Source organism: Epargyreus clarus, unplaced genomic scaffold (assembly GCF_041222505.1).
Source record: "Epargyreus clarus isolate Ecla_fem2 unplaced genomic scaffold, WU_Ecla_fem_2.2 ptg000024l, whole genome shotgun sequence".
Classification (NCBI taxonomy): domain Eukaryota; kingdom Metazoa; phylum Arthropoda; class Insecta; order Lepidoptera; family Hesperiidae; genus Epargyreus; species Epargyreus clarus.
The window spans coordinates 11,919,467-11,937,186 of record NW_027332231.1 but is presented as its reverse complement, the minus strand read 5'-3'; the positions used below and the strand labels follow the sequence as shown (position 1 = coordinate 11,937,186).

The following is a 17,720-nucleotide window of genomic DNA, read 5'->3' as shown; positions in this document are numbered from 1 at the left end:
TGGAACGCCTCTGAAAAGTATCTCTCTTACCATACCTTTCAAACCAGAATATATCGCTAAAAGTGCTGTTATGAGGCAGAAATAGGTGTGGCGGTGGTGCCGCCGGATCGAACCACCGAGGGTTTTACCATCCCTCTACCTGCGCTGTATTTATTTAGCGCAAAGCAGTTCTACATTTCAATGAAAGGTTCTTCTTAATACATACTACCCACGCTACACTTCTTTTCGCCGTAGCATATCTGCCCATAGTCATTAAGACCTTATTTCCAAAAATAATTTGAAATATTATTGTTAAAATACTTCGCTTTAAAAGCAGTGATTAAGAAGTGGTTAAGAAACTCGGCCTCTTGATCGAGAGGTCCCAGGTTCAAATCCCAGGCACGCACCTCCACTCCAGGCACCTCTGATTTTTCAAAGTTATGTAGGTACGTATTAGAAATCAATTATCACGTTCAATCAAGTGATAATTCAAATGATCTTAACGGCGAAGGAAAACATCGTGAAGAAATCTACATACGTGAGAAATCTTAAAAAAGTTTTCAAAGGTAGGTATGTGAAGTCTACCAATACACACATGGCCAGCGCAGTGGTGTACGGGCCTGTACGGCCTAATCCTTCTCATTATGAGAGGAGACCCGTGCCCAGCATTGCGACAGTTGTTGACGATGATGATGACTCCGCTTCTCTCTTCACAGTGTCTGACGCCTACAGCCTACGCTGACTCGCCATTGAGGAGTAAAGTTCCAGGTTACGAGAGAAAGTTTGATAACTAAGGATAAGCGCCGCACAATTCAGTTTTATCTCCTGTTATGGGAGCAATATCGTAACTTTTGTCTCGACCTCGGATCTCTGTTGTGAAAATATTTGTGTCATCATAGTTACTATAAGAAATAAGTTTGGAATTCCCGGTTTAGCTGATTTTTAACCGACTTCACTTATAGTAAAGGAGTAGTAGACAAGCATGTAGTCTACCTGATGGTAACTGGCTACAGTCGCTTATGAACATCTGTAATCAGCACCAGATCAGATTAGATTCCAAATTCCTATGAAGTTGACCACAAATGTGTTGCTACTCCAGAAATCGAAATTGATATGAAATCAAAGTCATCTTGAAGGTCTTGAAGTCATGTAATAATATAGTCACATAAACGGTACAGAGTAACGATATAACAATTGTACGTAAGTAAGTTCGCACTAGTGATTAGAAGTATTATAACTACACAAGTGTCTCCGTTATTCGACTGCTCTTGCTGAAGTCTCCGACCAGAATGTCGCTCTCTGTTAATTCGAGCGCCGCCAAGGTGTCGTCCCCACTTCACCTACCCGCATCTGTTTTTAAACTGTAGTATCAAATGAGTCACTTATTACTTTAATGTAACGTTATAAAAATGTGATATCGTTAATATCCAAGCTTCTTATTAACGACGATAACATTCGGCCGTCCTGCTCACACGTTCGTCCTCGATCGTGTATGGTCTGATGCAAGAGCTGCAAAAGAAAACCAGTTGTTTAATGCCTAAGTCCAGAAGAGTTACACATTTTCTTGTAATACCGACTCGCACGTAAGAGGCCCGAACTGTTTATCAAAAACATGGCTTAAACTATACGCATTTTCTTGCAATACCGACTCGCATGTAAAAGGCCCGAACTGTTGATCCGAACCAAGGCTTAAACTAGGTGATGTTCATATAGAATCACACTAGTTGTGTATTACCTAGGTTATAAATCTGCCCCAACAGTGTTCACCACGGATTTCTGTTGCAGGCATAGTTCATAAGGACTCTTTACATAAATGTCATATGCGCGACAGGTATTGAAGCGAATGCATTAGACCATTGTTAAATAATAAAAAACACGGTTATAACTAGGTGATGTTCATATAGGATCACTCTAGTCATGTATCACCGCAGTTTTTATACCTTGTTTACGATAACATTCGGCCAGTGCTCAACTCAAATTTACTCTAAAAATGCAATATTCACTTAATGTCTTCAAGGTACTCGATGCCTTGGGTCAACCCAACCATATGCATCACCAAGAGACACCCGCGAACATCACACTGCTCGAGGCATCTGCACTAATCCATCTTAACTCCAGATAAATAAAAATCAAACCACAAAGTTTCCTACACCTACAGTAATGACAACATCTAGCTGCCCACTTTACTTATGCCTGGATTCTAAGTCCAATAGTTAAATCTCCAACAACTATTGATTCGATAAAGTTACGCATCAGAATAACGACGTTTATCTTATTAGTCCATTTCAGAATGTTCAACAACCTGTTCAATAACTGATAGATAGATAGATCTATAGTTGGCCACTAAATGAATCTGTGCGACTCAAAATAATAGTAACATTATTTTATTATTACTTAGTACTTCTTTTAATTATTACAATGTTATTTTATACGAATAGTTGCCTTTCAACGTACGTCTTTTATCAACTGATGAAGCAGTATCAAAATAGGTAATAATATATCGTGAATATTTGAAATGAATGATATCAAAGTTAAAGACTAAATAATGGTAAACAAACCATGAATTTCACACAATATAACACGTGATAAGTTGTATGAACCCAATTTTTTACATTATTTATCACAAATTCAAATTATTTCTTTCAAAGTAGGGCCATAACCCACTTTTGAAAGTCAGAAAGAAATTTCATTACATTAAATTTAATTTATATTCAGTTATAATAATACATACTATTACATGAATTTCAAAATTTAATTAATAAAGCAAAGGACCCATGCGTTCACGTCAGCGACATACTTGTCAATTGTGTAATAAGCTTAACTACTTAACTTTTTTTTATTTTTTTATTTCACCAAAAGTTTTAAATTAAGATTCCCATAAGGAAGTTATAGTTTGGGCTATTTTACTGTAAAAGTTATGCATTATACTAAGGAAGATTTGCTAGACTTTACGCAAAACGTCGTTGTTAAAATAAAAATCAAATAATGTTATGGAAAGAATAAACACATTAAAATGGTCCGTTAATCTAAACGGAGTTTAAACAGACCTTGTCTTACATTGAGTTCCTCGGAAGCCTCGTAGGTAGTTATCAAACGGATAGTGTTATTGAATACATACTCGTAAACTACCTACCAAGAAAAATGACTTCAGAAACCGGCCATTATTTAACTTTACTTATTTGTGTCTACAACTGATAAAAGATTTTTTTAAACACGCTTTTAATTTTGCCACGCTTTTATTAACTTGACCTGTATGTATGTAACGGAATATTTGAATTCGATTTTTACCTACTTTGAACGGTCAGATTTATTTAAAAATTTTGAAATACTTATGCCATGACATGATTTTAATAATCTTGTCCAATTCTAATTTTGTCTCATCACTATCGTCAGATTTAAAACTATAACTGTTTTACATAACATGTGGCTCCTTATCAATCACAACCTAAAATTTCTATGACCTGAAAAAGGTCTATTAAAGTTGATCATGATTTTATACCAGCCAGCCAAACAAACAGTTAGTCAAACTATCTTATGATACACCTTATTACCGAACAATTCATATTTATTATATATATTTCAAACGCCTCGGCTTCACCTGACTTTTATATAGTTTGTAATAAAAATTATATTAGTGCGTAATATCTGTATAGATTATATTAATATAATATGTATCATTTACAACCAACACTCTCAAGGAGACGCTCGATGTTTCTATAGAGTAAACCTAGACATGACGCAATTGTGAACCGTATGAAATTTATATGAAAAGTAAATTATTGTATAAGAAAATCCCATCGAAATGTACCTATGCTTTTATTTGATTACATTATTAAACAACATTATTATTCATTTGGATATGATATACATATAATAAGAATGAAATCTTTACGTGTTTACATCGAATATATTTGAAAAAGAAAAATTTTTGTCTGTCGGTTTGTATGTTTGAAAATGCATTAAAACCAAAACTACGAAGTTGATGTAAAAAGTATACATTTTTTTTTAAACATTACATGACCACGTAATGGAGAATTCCAAATTACCAACGTACTCCGTGATCTTGACAGAGGGCATTGTATAATTCAAATTATATTTTGAATCCACATGAACAAAGTCGCAGGCAAGACTCGTTTTAAAAATGCAATTCAAATTATATTCTGAATCCACATGAACAAAGTCGCAGGCAAGACTCATTTTAAATATGGTATACAAAAGACTATCTAAATTTATGTAGGCTTCAGTGACCGTTTCTCACTTAATACGTATAATAACTTAATTGCTGTAACTTGTAAATAGAACTAAGCTCAAGTTATAAAAGCATCGATTTATTATTATTATTATTTTACTTAAAATAATTTATTCTCGATCCCATACAAAGTGGATCCCGTTTATCATTTCGTAAGTGGCTCACATAATTGATAATATCGATAGTCTAAGCGTCTCAACGTTTAAGGTACAAACTTCATTTACCAGTATTTGATAGTGCCCAATTTTCAAACCAAAAGGACGTGTAATGTGTCAAATTCAAATTCAAATTCAAAGGTTTAAAATTACGAGATGTAAAGAAATATTAATACAAAACGAAACGTTGCATACTAAATTTAAAACAGACATTTAATATTCTGTATAAGTGAGTCAGTCAGAAGTAAAATGGGAGATTGTTTTTTTATATATAATATTCCAAAGACCGCTGCGCATTCGTTTCTCAGTTTTCTTATAGATCATTAACTAATGTGCATTTATACTTTATGGGAGTCAAAACACAGTAGTACACAGTACTGCGTGAGTTCGCCTAGAATTGATGGAAAGCTAAATTTGGCAACGTACGTATGCTTCTTTCATAACAATTACGTACCTATCAAGTATATGAAATCAAAAGGAAACTTTCATTGATTTATAAAATGAAAATGTGAACAATGTAGATGTGAATGCAAGTTTATTTTTAAATATAGTCAGTCAATAAATATCCAAAAAAAACAATAAACCTTAAACTCATTTACCAATTCCCTCGTGGGTACACTCAGCCACTCAATACCGTGGTCGTGATACTTATTTGCAGGCAGTTAAATATGTACCACGTAGATATTATACATTTCTGTACAATTATGAATAATCAAAATTTTGCAACTTAATAAACGAGTCACTTATATCAAGTAGGTATACTGTACTCTGTAACTGCGTTTGTTGCTACCGCATAGTCCCTTCCATACAATAATAACAAACGCATATACGTAAACCCAGTTTGAAACATTAAAAGTTATCAAAAAGAAATTCAAATCTAACCTGTATCCAATTTCTGGCGTACATTAGCCTATATTAACAACCATTAGGTTCCCATATCTATAAAGCTTGACATTTAAGATTAAAGATCCTTAAAATATTTTCATAAATACGTGTATTTCTATATATTTCAAAGTAGGTGTAACTTTAGAACAATTAGGATTTACTTTTTACACCACAGACTTTAACCAAATGGACAGATTTACCACAAGAACTGCCTTGCAAAATTACTTTTAGACACTTCTTCACAGAAAATGCACTTATTTTGAAGCAAACACCTCAGTTTACAATGTTAACAAGTAATTTGATAAGAGTAAAGTTTGTTCACAAAATTTAAGTATATCATTTTCAGAGGGTATTAACATTTCATTGAATTACTAGTCTCAATCTATCCATTTTCTTAATTCAAATGAGTTTGCCCTTACATCAACGACATTTATCTACCCCCATTTTTACTTATTCTACCAAGATGAATTCACATATGACAAAATAATGTTTTAACTCACGGTTTTTATTCCTGTGTCAAGTATGTTCGTACTTACGAATCGCCGTCCATGATTGTGAGCTGGTTCTGTTTTTGTACACTTCTGATGAAATCAAAGTCATCTTGAAGGTCTTGAAGTCATGTAATAATATAGTCACATAAACGGTACAGAGTAACGATATAACAATTGTACGTAAGTAAGTTCGCACTAGTGATTAGAAGTATTATAACTACACAAGTGTCTCCGTTATTCGACTGCTCTTGCTGAAGTCTCCGACCAGAATGTCGCTCTCTGTTAATTCGAGCGCCGCCAAGGTGTCGTCCCCACTTCACCTACCCGCATCTGTTTTTAAACTGTAGTATCAAATGAGTCACTTATTACTTTAATGTAACGTTATAAAAATGTGATATCGTTAATATCCAAGCTTCTTATTAACGACGATAACAGATACACCTAGGATAAGTACCTGTGTTTTCGTCCAGGCCCATCAAACCAGAATAAAGAAACACTTCTCACTGCAGTTATTAGGCAGAAAAAGGTGTGGTAGTGGTGACGTTTGAGTCGAACCACAATGGTTTCGTCCACCTTTACCCTTAGTATGAGTTTACATTTTTACAAAAAATACTGTTTTGGTTTTTGTTTACTTATTTGCCCATACGTTTCCAATCAGCGCTCCTAGTGGATTGTATCAGAACTGATTGGAAATATATGGGAAATACGTAAACAAAAACAAAAACAGTCATTGTTGTCAAAACGTAAAAACTCATACTAAGGGTACTTATGTGCATAAAATCTCAAATTAAGATGATAATTCTTATATACAGAACTTTTATTACAAAATAAACTTTAAAAAAATGTACATTATATAGATAGGTACATATCTTTTACAAAACACTTAAAAATATAAGTTAACGAAATAATTTACTATAGCTTGTATTGTCTTATACCCAGTAGACAAGATTTAAGAGATGATTCTGAGCCTCAGAAACTCAGAAATAAACAAAATAAGCTAGCCCTCGTGACCACAAAACTGGACGTAGGCGGAGTCACGACTGAGTTATGTATGCCCATGTTCGTGATTCTATGCGCCTACCATCTACACGCCTTTATCTCGACAGGTTAAGCAGAATTAACGTGTTATTATAATGTGCTATACACATCTAGCGTATAACGTATAACACATGCTGTAACGTGTTCTTAAATATCGCACGCTATTTATGTAGCTAAATAGCGCATTAGTAGAACGTCATTATCGAAATAGCGGTATGTTATCTATTGCAACTTAGGTACAACTATTTGCTTTTGGAAAAAATGTTCTATAGATAATCTATTCCTCAAGGGAAAAATTAATTATACGTTATTTTTATACTAAACCCAATTGCTGGCTACATTGCGCATATTTTAAAGGTGGTAGAACCATTTGTGGTTCGACTCCGGCGGCACCACCGCCACACCTATTTCTACCTAATAACACCAGTGTTAGGCGCTGCTGTGTTCCGGTTTGAAGGGTGTGGTAACTTTTCCGAGACGTTCCAGCTTAGTCCTCAGGGGTAGCGGCGCATCTGTGGCCGATCGCAGGTAGAAATATCTAATCCTATCTGGGGTTGATTACATATGTCCATGGGCGGCAGTAGCCACTTACCATCAGGTGGACTGCATGCTCGTCTGCTACTCTTATATTATATAAAAAAATCTGGAACTCCGAGAGTTCGAAAAATACACTGCGCGTCTACGAAAGTTAGTGTCTATCTTTTTCCAAACTAAAAGCTGATAGCCAAATTTAAATGTATATTGTGCGTTAGCACGTTATAGGACATGGAACAAACGACACGCTATATAAAATTATATTATAGCGCGTTCCTGTTATATAATAGCAGTTTGGACCACCGCCGGATGAAGTGAATTTCATAATAATATAAACTTTCATATCAATAAATTATGAAGAATGATAAAACAACTTTTTATACCTATAGGGACGATACTGCATTTCGACCAAATATAGTATGTTTCAAAATAAACGGTAACTTCCATAGCTACTTACTTATGGATATGATTGATATGAACGTAGGTATATAACGAAGCAGCAAAGGTAAAAATCGTGGGCGGCAAACAGAGGTCTTGACAGAGTTATGGCCCTACTTTTATTCTTGTTTTATTCAGAAAACCAGCTTGACTATAAAACGAGATACAAGAAATCGGTATCAGGGATTGTGTTTTATTTAATTTTGCTTTTCTCGCATATTACTCGTATGCTAGCATATTTTACTCTACTTACCTTACTTACTTACCAGAAAAAAAATGAAAACGAATAATGTTCCACTATTTTTGACTATTAAATCACGAGAGCAATCTGAAAATTAATTCAACCAAGCAATCCAGTAATTGGCTACTTGACACTTTTTGGGAAAGTGTTTTAATGAATTAGTATACGTATTATATATGCCTTTCATTGGTCACTTTTTCGAAAAAAGGGCTATTCATTAATAAAAATCGAACTTTCTTTACGGTGAACGGAACGTCGCGTTAAATCAGGCGGTCAAGTGTCATTTTGTGGCGGAACGTCATTACACTGTAAACAAACAAGGCTTAGAAGAAAATTGAGAGTTATTTAGCTATTATAACTAAAATTTAAATAAATGACAAGTTATAAGACGTGTGCAGTGACGATGTGTACAAGTACGATCGTAACAAATTTGCTTATACAAGTTCCTAAACCCAAATCTCATAAACGTTAAAGAACTTGCAGACTCTTATATGTTTAAATCCTCTGTTTGCAAGTGTTGGAATATAGCAAAAACTCAAGCCTCTTATAATGTATAATATTCAAGTAGGTTATATATGATAAAGCTGGCAGCTGAAAAACATATATTTTACTTCTTCTGATTTGTCATTCTGTCAATGATTCGATATAATAAAAAGTATCTTTTTGGAGTGAATTTTATTTTATTATATTTCATAGTTTATTTTCTCGTTCTCCTGTGGCCATATCGCAACAGCAAGCAATGACATTTTATACTATCTATGTAAGAGAAGTATTATTGAAAAAAAGGAATAAATTTAGTAACTCTCGAGTGATTCGTCAATTCCAAATCATTGGAACGGGACGTAATCAAAACAAAACAGCAAGTGGAAGTATTCATATTTAATATATTATATGATAGATGTTATATTATATGATAGATATTATTATATATTAGATGTCTATGATAAGAATAGAATTATAAGATGTCTATGAGAATTCTATTTTAAGGGCCCATTCTGTAATTAATAGGACACCATTAAAATATTTCATGACTGTGTTATTATTGATGGTGCATGTGCACTGATTAAGTTACAGGACTGTATAATTAAAAATACATGATTTGCTAATATTAGTATTTTATTAACCGATTTGTTTGTTAATTGGTTTATATGGTTCTATTAGTGAGTACACACAGTAGAACTTTTGTATATATTTATCATATGTTACAGTTACAATAATTATTACAGATCACCTAAGCTAAATTTTTGTGCTGCTTGCGTGTCTGCTTTTCTTCATTACTAAAATTATTTTCCGTAACAAATGGATATATATTTTTATCACTGTCATTTTCAGAATTAAATTGCAATGCAATAATAGGAACTGTATGGTCACTTTTCTTCCTTCATCTTGTTGGGTAGGTTACGCAAGTAAAGAAGTACTATTTCCCGTGTACTTTACTTTATGTATTTCAGACTGGTGCCCACTTTCGAAACTTTTGGCTCCTCACTTCTTCTAGGCAGGACAGTCATCACATTTTCATTGATGTACCTTGTGTTCAGGACAACTTTTACTTTTAATGAAACACAAACTTGCCTTCCTCTTAAACTGCACATACTCTATAACGTCGTCACTATACGATTGTCGGGAAGATCTGTAAATATAAATATAACCAATTAATAACCTTAAAACAGTTCACATAAGAATATAAGTATATTTAAAAAAAATAATAATTACTTGAAGACAACCTTTCTTCTGTCTGAAGTCAGTTAAGAAATGTTTCAATTGTCCGATATGATTAAATGTAAATATAAAGAATGTTTTACTTACGTTGTTTATTTGATATTTCCATAGGTTATCTCACGGAAGTTTTTGTATCCATTTTGATTTATTGCACTGCATATATGGATCTTCTTTAAGCAGGTTCACGCTATCAGCTTTAATATAGTATGGCTTCATTTCGGTTCACAACATAAATTCAACCAACTCTAACAGCAAACGATTTAATTATTATTTGTCTTGTTTGGTTTCGATGTAGTGACGTCACATGACATTTGAGGCAGCACTGTCGCCGTTTTGGGATTTAAAATCCACAGATAAAAAATCGAAAATTTCTTTTTAAAAATTAAAATACTTAGAACGTATTAAAAAATAAACGAAATACTGCAAAATTTATGTTTACTTATAAGCTATCATATCCAACATATTTCATATTTTATTGTTATAACTGTCAAGTACCCAATTATTATTACTAGATTATTTAAACAAAATTCAATATTTTATGTATTCTGAGGTAATGAAAGTCTATGGATTTACTTAAAAATACTTATAGCTGCTTTATAAGCTGTTCCTAACTTAAACGTCATAATACTCTTATCTAATTGTCATTGTCTATGACCATGTCCTTCGACCGGCAAGTTTTTGTGAAAATGTTTTTGTAGTTAAGTTTTATGTGTAATTTAATGTGTCAATTATCTTAATTAATAATTAGCAGCATGCGCAATGAATGTACGGTCTACATGTATTTATATCTTAGTAGTGTAAAAGAGTCGATATTCGTGAAACGTCTCATCGTAAACTTACGTATTTCCGAGTGATTCAATTCAAATTGCTATTAGTTAAGTGTTGATATTTGAGTGTGTGGTCGCTGAAAATGTGGCGTAAATTGCAGCTTCTGTGGAAGAAGTCGAACCGTTGGCACCGAGGTACTAATATAAATATTAACATAAGGGCTACTTATAATATTTTTTTACAATGGAAAATTACACTTTTTGTATTTGGAAAGCGATTACACCATGTTTTGAAGATCGTATTTTACTTATAAAATTAATTTATTGTTTATATTATGACTTAAATTGCTATATATGGTTACCAATTTTCATATACATAGGACCTAAGTCCTACCATATCATTTAAAATTAAAAAAATATACCGATCCCATATTTACTTATGAAACTATTACTAAACATGATGTAAGCACCTGTTCTTCATATAAATATCTATCTGCGATAGACTACTGACTAATTACATAAGCCTTGAAGTATATAACATATACCTTATATTCATATAAGGTATATGTTATTATGCACATGTATAATATATATGTGGTAGATATTTGAAAGTATGCTGCATTATCCTGAACAGAAATAACCTTGAATGTACACTTTCTGTTTATATTGTTAGAATAATAAGTAACATTTAAAGGTTATAGGTATATTAAAAATTTCGTATAAGAAAATTGTACTCAGTATTATATAATTACATTAGTATTCGAATTAATTAAATAACCATACAATTAAATAATTAATTAGTAAATCACTCAGTAATAATCAAATTAATCTTATGAGATTGCAATTTTATTTTCAAGTTTGCATTTGTTTTTATACGCTGTATACCTTTTTTCAGATAAAATTACTGTGGCATCTTTACAATTTTTTTGTATGTATGTAATGTATGTAATAAACTGAATCAATGTTTTTTTCATATAATATTTTTGTGGTGGTGAGCAATAGAAATAAATGATCTTGGGGTTTATCTGCGGTACTAATTTTCCTTATAGTGACGCCCGTTGACTGTGGAATATATTTTAAATGTTTTTTAGTAGAGGTACATGCGTCAGTCCAATATAGTTCTCAGAGTTAGCAATGCGTGTTACATGAGCGTACCACCATGACCATCAGTAGTGGCAACGAATTTTTGTGATCAATTGGTTCAGCGGTAAAACCATTATTCTATATGGAGTTGGTTACGGTTGTCCATGAGTGGTATCGATCAGTTACCATCAGTTTCAGTTACCATTAAATGAACTACATGCTAGGTGACTAAACATGATGTAAAGTTATCGTCATTCATTGATGTAGTAATGATGATAAAGAAGACAATTATGTTCATCGATATAATCATTATGAGAATGTCGACTGTAAAATATAGTCACCCAATCTGCCAATACACATTAATAGATTATCCTAATTGCAAATTGCAATGCAATTGTGTTTAACTTCAAATAAGCTTCTTTTACTTGTTGGCACCCATTTTCAGTTTTTTTAGATTGAAATCCACTTTATGGTAACTTGTGAGAGTAGAATACTATCATAGGCTGATTACATTTGTTGCTATTTCTGATGTCTAATACTAATGATAATAAATCTATCTAATGTGGTAAACATTCCAAAGTTGACAGAAAGTTAACAATATCTACTTTGAAGAAATTGTCAGAAGTCAATCTTTGGTGGGTAAAATATAGGATAGATTGATTATTAATAATAAACATAAAGTAGTCCTACATATGTAGTCAGGCAGCATCATCATACATCTACCAAAACATAAGAATTGCTACATAATCACCACCCTGGATGATCTAAACTGGTTCTACCACCTCTCAAGCTAAACATTGTCTAATTATCTGATATTCCTGTTAAATAGTTAACATACGACAAATACAAAATATAAATTGTGTTTTTCCATTCCAGTTATCTTCATATTCCTTGTGGTGGAGCTGCGCTTAGTTCCAGGTGGTCAGATTGGGTTCCGATGCAATGATCCGGCATTATCCCATCCATTCACAGGGGATACTGTCAGCTGGAAATGGCTTATTGGTATCAGTTTGCTTCTGCCCTTGGCTGTGGTAAGATCCATTAATCATTTCAATAGTAATTTAAATGTACATTAGTTAACTAAATAAATTATTTATTTCCACTATCAACTTAAATGGAAGCAACATTTTTGTAGTTGAATGTGTGTTGTGTAAGACTTGGGAACAGGAACTTGCACCAGTGATTTGAGATTTTTCCATTTTTCCTCATAACTGTTTCTACTCAGTCCATGTAAAAAATATTAGAGGTGATGAAAGGTTAGGTGGATAGAATTATATTTCATAACACTTCATTACTTGATGCTGTTACTTGGTTTGTAGTTATATACTTAGACTCCGCGCCAAACTGCTAGTCCGCTCTGAATATGGAAATGAGTTGCGTCACAATAGTAAATTGTAGGTATTAGCGGGACCAACGCAGCGTGGGACTCCCCGGCACCTGTCCGCTACCCGCTCTCGCCTGCGGGTACATATCTGCGTTAGTGTGCCCTGACGTTGCTACGGAGTATATGCTTGTAGTTGTGTTTGACCACATTGGCTCTCTGACTACACCTGCACACAACAACTGCAGAGCGGACTAGAAGCTTAGTGCGGACAATACTTACTTATTACATACAATTATTAACATCTTTTAGTATTATTTGCTCATTTTATTATTTGAATATTTTTTCTTAATTTATTCCAGATGTTATTAGTAGAAAGGTTGCAAGATAAATCAGAAGAGAGCAAAAACCAAGCCTTATTCTGGTACAAGGAGTACTTCTTTGGAGCCCTCCTCAACCTGACCTTAGTTCAAACCCTGAAGCTGCTGGTCGGGTCACCCAGACCACACTTCTTCGACACCTGCAAGCCAAAAGAAGCATTGACTTGTGTTGGGTATGTATTTCTTTTATAACACCATTTTTAGACGTGGCTGAACCCTCTGTAGTGACTTCAACACTGCCGCCACACCTATTTCTGTTAATACAGCAGTATTAAGTGTTGCTGTGTTCTGATTGGAAGGGTGTGGTAAGGGAGACATACTTATCTGAAGCATTCTAATTTAGTGCACAGGGGTGGCAACACATTTGAAGGCGACCTCAAACAGGAATCTAATTTTACCTAGGATTGTTTATTCTCCATGGGCTTTGGTAGCCACCTATTACATTATGTAGCATTACCATTATGTAGCATCTGTAGCAACTGTAGCATGCAGCATTTATTAAGTCCATTTTAAAAACAAAAATCCAATTAATACCAAATTGTTCAGCTGTTTTTGAAAATTTTGTGGTTTATGATTAAATACATTTTTGTGTCCTACACATATTTGCTGTATATATTTTTGCAGTGTTCGGCTGCAAAGTATAAGGCACACTTAATAGTTTTATTACATAAAAGAAGCCTATTGATAAACTAAGCCTATTTTATTTGCCTGGTACAAATTCTACTATAGGTTATCTAGCTATTTGTATAAATACTGTTTGAATTTTATTTGAACTAAATTAATGATTTGATTCGATTATACAAATTTAGAAACATGAACATTCGGTTATACAAATTTAGAAATGTTATACAGTTTAACAGATAATCTATTTATTATTAATTTAATTTTAAACCATTAAATCAGCTCCAGTTTTTTATGGAATAAAATATGTGAAATGGAGTTCTTGTTAAACGAAATTTTAGCCGCCTGGTGGAGGGTCCCCATAATGTGTACCGGGTTCGATCCCTGGCCAAACAGATTAAATGATGTACTTGACATCCACGATGTACGAAACACTATATACGTGTAGAAAGCGTTATTTTATTGGTATTTGTACTCAAAAGAAGTTTTTATCGGCTATCAATAAAGATGTGTTACTCTAACATCAGGTCTGAATATGTGTCGAGTTATACATGCACGAAGGCTCACTGGTTGAATCAGTCGGACAAGAGTTTTCCTTCCGGTCACACGTCACTTGCGCTCCACGCCGGCTTATTTATAGCGGTGAGTGTTATATTATGTATTAGGTAACTTCCCAGACGTAGTCCTGCCTATCTCTGGTAGATGGCGTGGTATTTTCAATTTATTAATTACTTATTGTCAGTGGCGGACTAAGGTCGTCGGAGGCTCAGGGCGGTAAGTTGGATGGAGGCCCGCAGTGTAAAAAGTTGCATTGATTTTACAAAATTACAAATGTGTGATTTATGCACATTTCACAGATTGTTTGGTTTTGACGACCTTGACCTGGTCGGGGAGGGGAGGGGCACAGGGGTCATGACATCCCAAAATCCGTCGAGTCGATTTCTAAAGTAGTTTGGGAGGTGGTAGGACCCTTTTTAGTTCGACTTTGGCGGTACTACATCTATTTCTGCCTGATAACAGCAGTGTTAGGCGCTGCTGTGTTCTGGTTTGAAGGGTGTGGTAAGCGAGACATCCTTTTCCGGGGCATTTCATCTTAGTCCTCAGGCGTAGCGGCGCTGCTATGACCGACCACAGGTAGGAATATCTAATCCTATCTGTTGTTGATTACAGATTTCCATGGGCGGCAGTAGCCAGTTACCATTAACAGAATGCTCATCTGCTATTCCTTTGAAAAATGTGTTGACAGCCTATCAACGTTATGATCGCCAGTGGCACCTCTGCCACACGCATAGAAAAGTTATTAGACTGTACCTTTACTATTCTCCACAGTACTACCTCTACCGCCGGACATCTAACCCGACCCCCCGGAGCGCGGTAGCATGCCAGGGGGCCAGCGTGGTGGCGGCTGTGGCGTGTGCGCTGTCGAGGCTGGTGGACCACAGGCACCACTGGTGGGACGTGCTCGCCGGAGCCGCTATCGCTGCACCCATCCTCGTTTATACCGTGAGTTAACACCATACTGGTGACCATACATGAGATATCTATACATAAGTATAGATATCTCACCGCCTTGTAACTGATGGAAGCCATTAAATGGTTTGAACGGCTAACAATTCTGTCAGCCATTTAATAGCTGTCATGGTGTAATTTACACGGAACAATGCCGACATTTAAAGGTGGTAAAACCCTTTGTGGTTCGACTCCAGCGGCACCACCGCCACACCTATTTCTACCTAATAACAGCAGTGTTAGGCGCTACTGTTTTCAAGTGGTAAGTGAGACAGAATTTTCCGAGGCGTTTCAGCTTAGTGCTCAGGGGTAGCGGCGCACCTGTGGCCGACCTTCGGTAGGAATATCTGGTACTATCTGGGATTGATTACAGATGTTCATGGGCGGCAGTAGCCACTTACCATCAGGTGGACTGCATGCTTGTGTGCTACTTATATATTGTTATTTAAAAAATAATCTGACCCACTGATGATATCATATCCCCAGTTCCAATGGTCAGTAATTCTGTTGTTCTTATCGTTAGTTTTAAATGTATTTCCCTGGGCACACTTTATAAAGCTTAGCAAAAACTTTAATTAATTTAGTTTTAATTTTCTTCATAGCATAAGTGGTCTATTTTTTTTATTAATATGTGATATACTTTTCCTATACAGATTAAAAGTTTATGTGCAGACTTCGAATGTTCGTGTCCACAAAGTGCACCAAAGGATCCTCAAATAGACCCACAATCTCACACAACCAACCAAGAAGTAGTTAATACGTAACCAAATATATTGTGATCTTATGCAGTTTACTGCATGTAAAACTATTTATTTTAGTTGCATATTTTTTAGGTGGAGCATTTTTATTTAATTTTTATGTAATGTATAATGTAAAAGTATTTGCAAAAGTTTATATAATTTAATAGAGACTTGTAGTATTGAAATTGATTAATTTGCCTGTAATTTAGATCAAAAAATAAATAAAAATATTAAAGACTGCTTAAATAATGGTCTGAAAAAGGAAAAATAAGTATTACAATAATTATATATTAAAATGGGTATTAAACATTATAAGAAGAAGGCTTTTTTACCCGACTAAAAAGGGTAATATTTATCAAGTATATTATCGCGTATATTATAATTCACAATTATTTATTTGCAGAGAATAAGGTTAATAAAAGGTCTTAAAGCTACTAATCTTTTCTCATTCTGTCGTGTCAGCGTGCAAATTTTTACAATTAATAAGAAGAAACAATTTACTAACATAAATTAAATTTTATTAACATCAATGATAATAATTATAATAATTCAATGCGATATAATTTGAATATTATACAAAGTTATTGATGACATGAAGTAATAGTTACATTATATCTTCCTTTGGCACATCCTACATCACAATTATTGACAAAATTTAACATACGATGTGTCGTTGAAGTCGTCTAAATTGTGGGAGTAACATAAGCATATATTTAAGCAGTCTGGTTCTTTGTTATTATAATAATGTTTATAGTCTGATTCATAATTAGGTGTCCAAAATGTAAACAAAAGTGTTGACCTATCAAGACAATACGTTTCAAATGGTAGAAACTACCATTTAAAACTATTTTTGACGATATTAAAGTAATACAACAATAATAAAATAATAATCTAATTAAATTAAGATTAATTCACATTTTCTAATATTTATATTACCTCAATTTCTTTCCATACAGTAATAATAATAAAAACAAGGTTTATAGTAGAAAATTAAAATGTGATAATGGTAACACACTCAGAATCCAAAACATTTCTTGTGCCGTGATATTTAAGTTTCGTAGCTGATATTATTCACTTTCGTGATTGTGATCGAACTCGAATGTTTTCTCGTTTTCATAGCGCATTGTTAAATTTTGTATAATTGATAAAGTTTTCGTTTTTTGTTTAATTTGTTAAAGACTTTGTTACTTGTTAATTTTGACAGTGACATTTGTTTGTTTACATTTTGGACACCTAATTATGAACCAGACTATAGTTTAATGTGGCAGTTAAAAAGTGCTCCATCTATTTCATTTACAGTATTGTGTAGCAAATTATATTTATTGTATTTTTGTGTTGTTTTCACAATAAAGACTACTTTTAGTGTCAAGTATTACTAAACTGAAAGTACACTGTATAAAAATATTTTCTATTTTTATATGCAAAGTGAATTGTGATTTCTTAAGTTATTTTTTGAGGTTATTTGTTTTATTTTTTATTACAATCGAATAATAAGTAGATATTTTGTGGTTGGAGATTATTTGGTATAGTCCGCGTAAAACTGCTAGTCCGCTCTGAATATAGAAATAGA

General features: G+C 33.7%; 2 protein-coding genes across 3 annotated transcripts in view; one reads left to right on the top strand and one right to left on the bottom strand.

The window, feature by feature from the left end:
• Positions 1 to 17,720, bottom strand: part of LOC140752399 (BOS complex subunit NCLN) — a 217,814-nt gene that overhangs the window by 103,741 nt on the left and 96,353 nt on the right. The gene's annotated exons all lie outside the window — the stretch shown is intronic.
• LOC140752393 (phospholipid phosphatase 1) lies at positions 10,363 to 16,269 on the top strand. Its single transcript, XM_073086666.1, has 6 exons — positions 10,363 to 10,691; positions 12,456 to 12,610; positions 13,263 to 13,453; positions 14,429 to 14,543; positions 15,231 to 15,404; positions 16,064 to 16,269. Exons 1-6 carry the CDS (start codon positions 10,640 to 10,642, stop codon positions 16,172 to 16,174), a joined length of 798 nt encoding a protein of 265 aa, XP_072942767.1. The 5' UTR covers positions 10,363 to 10,639; the 3' UTR covers positions 16,175 to 16,269.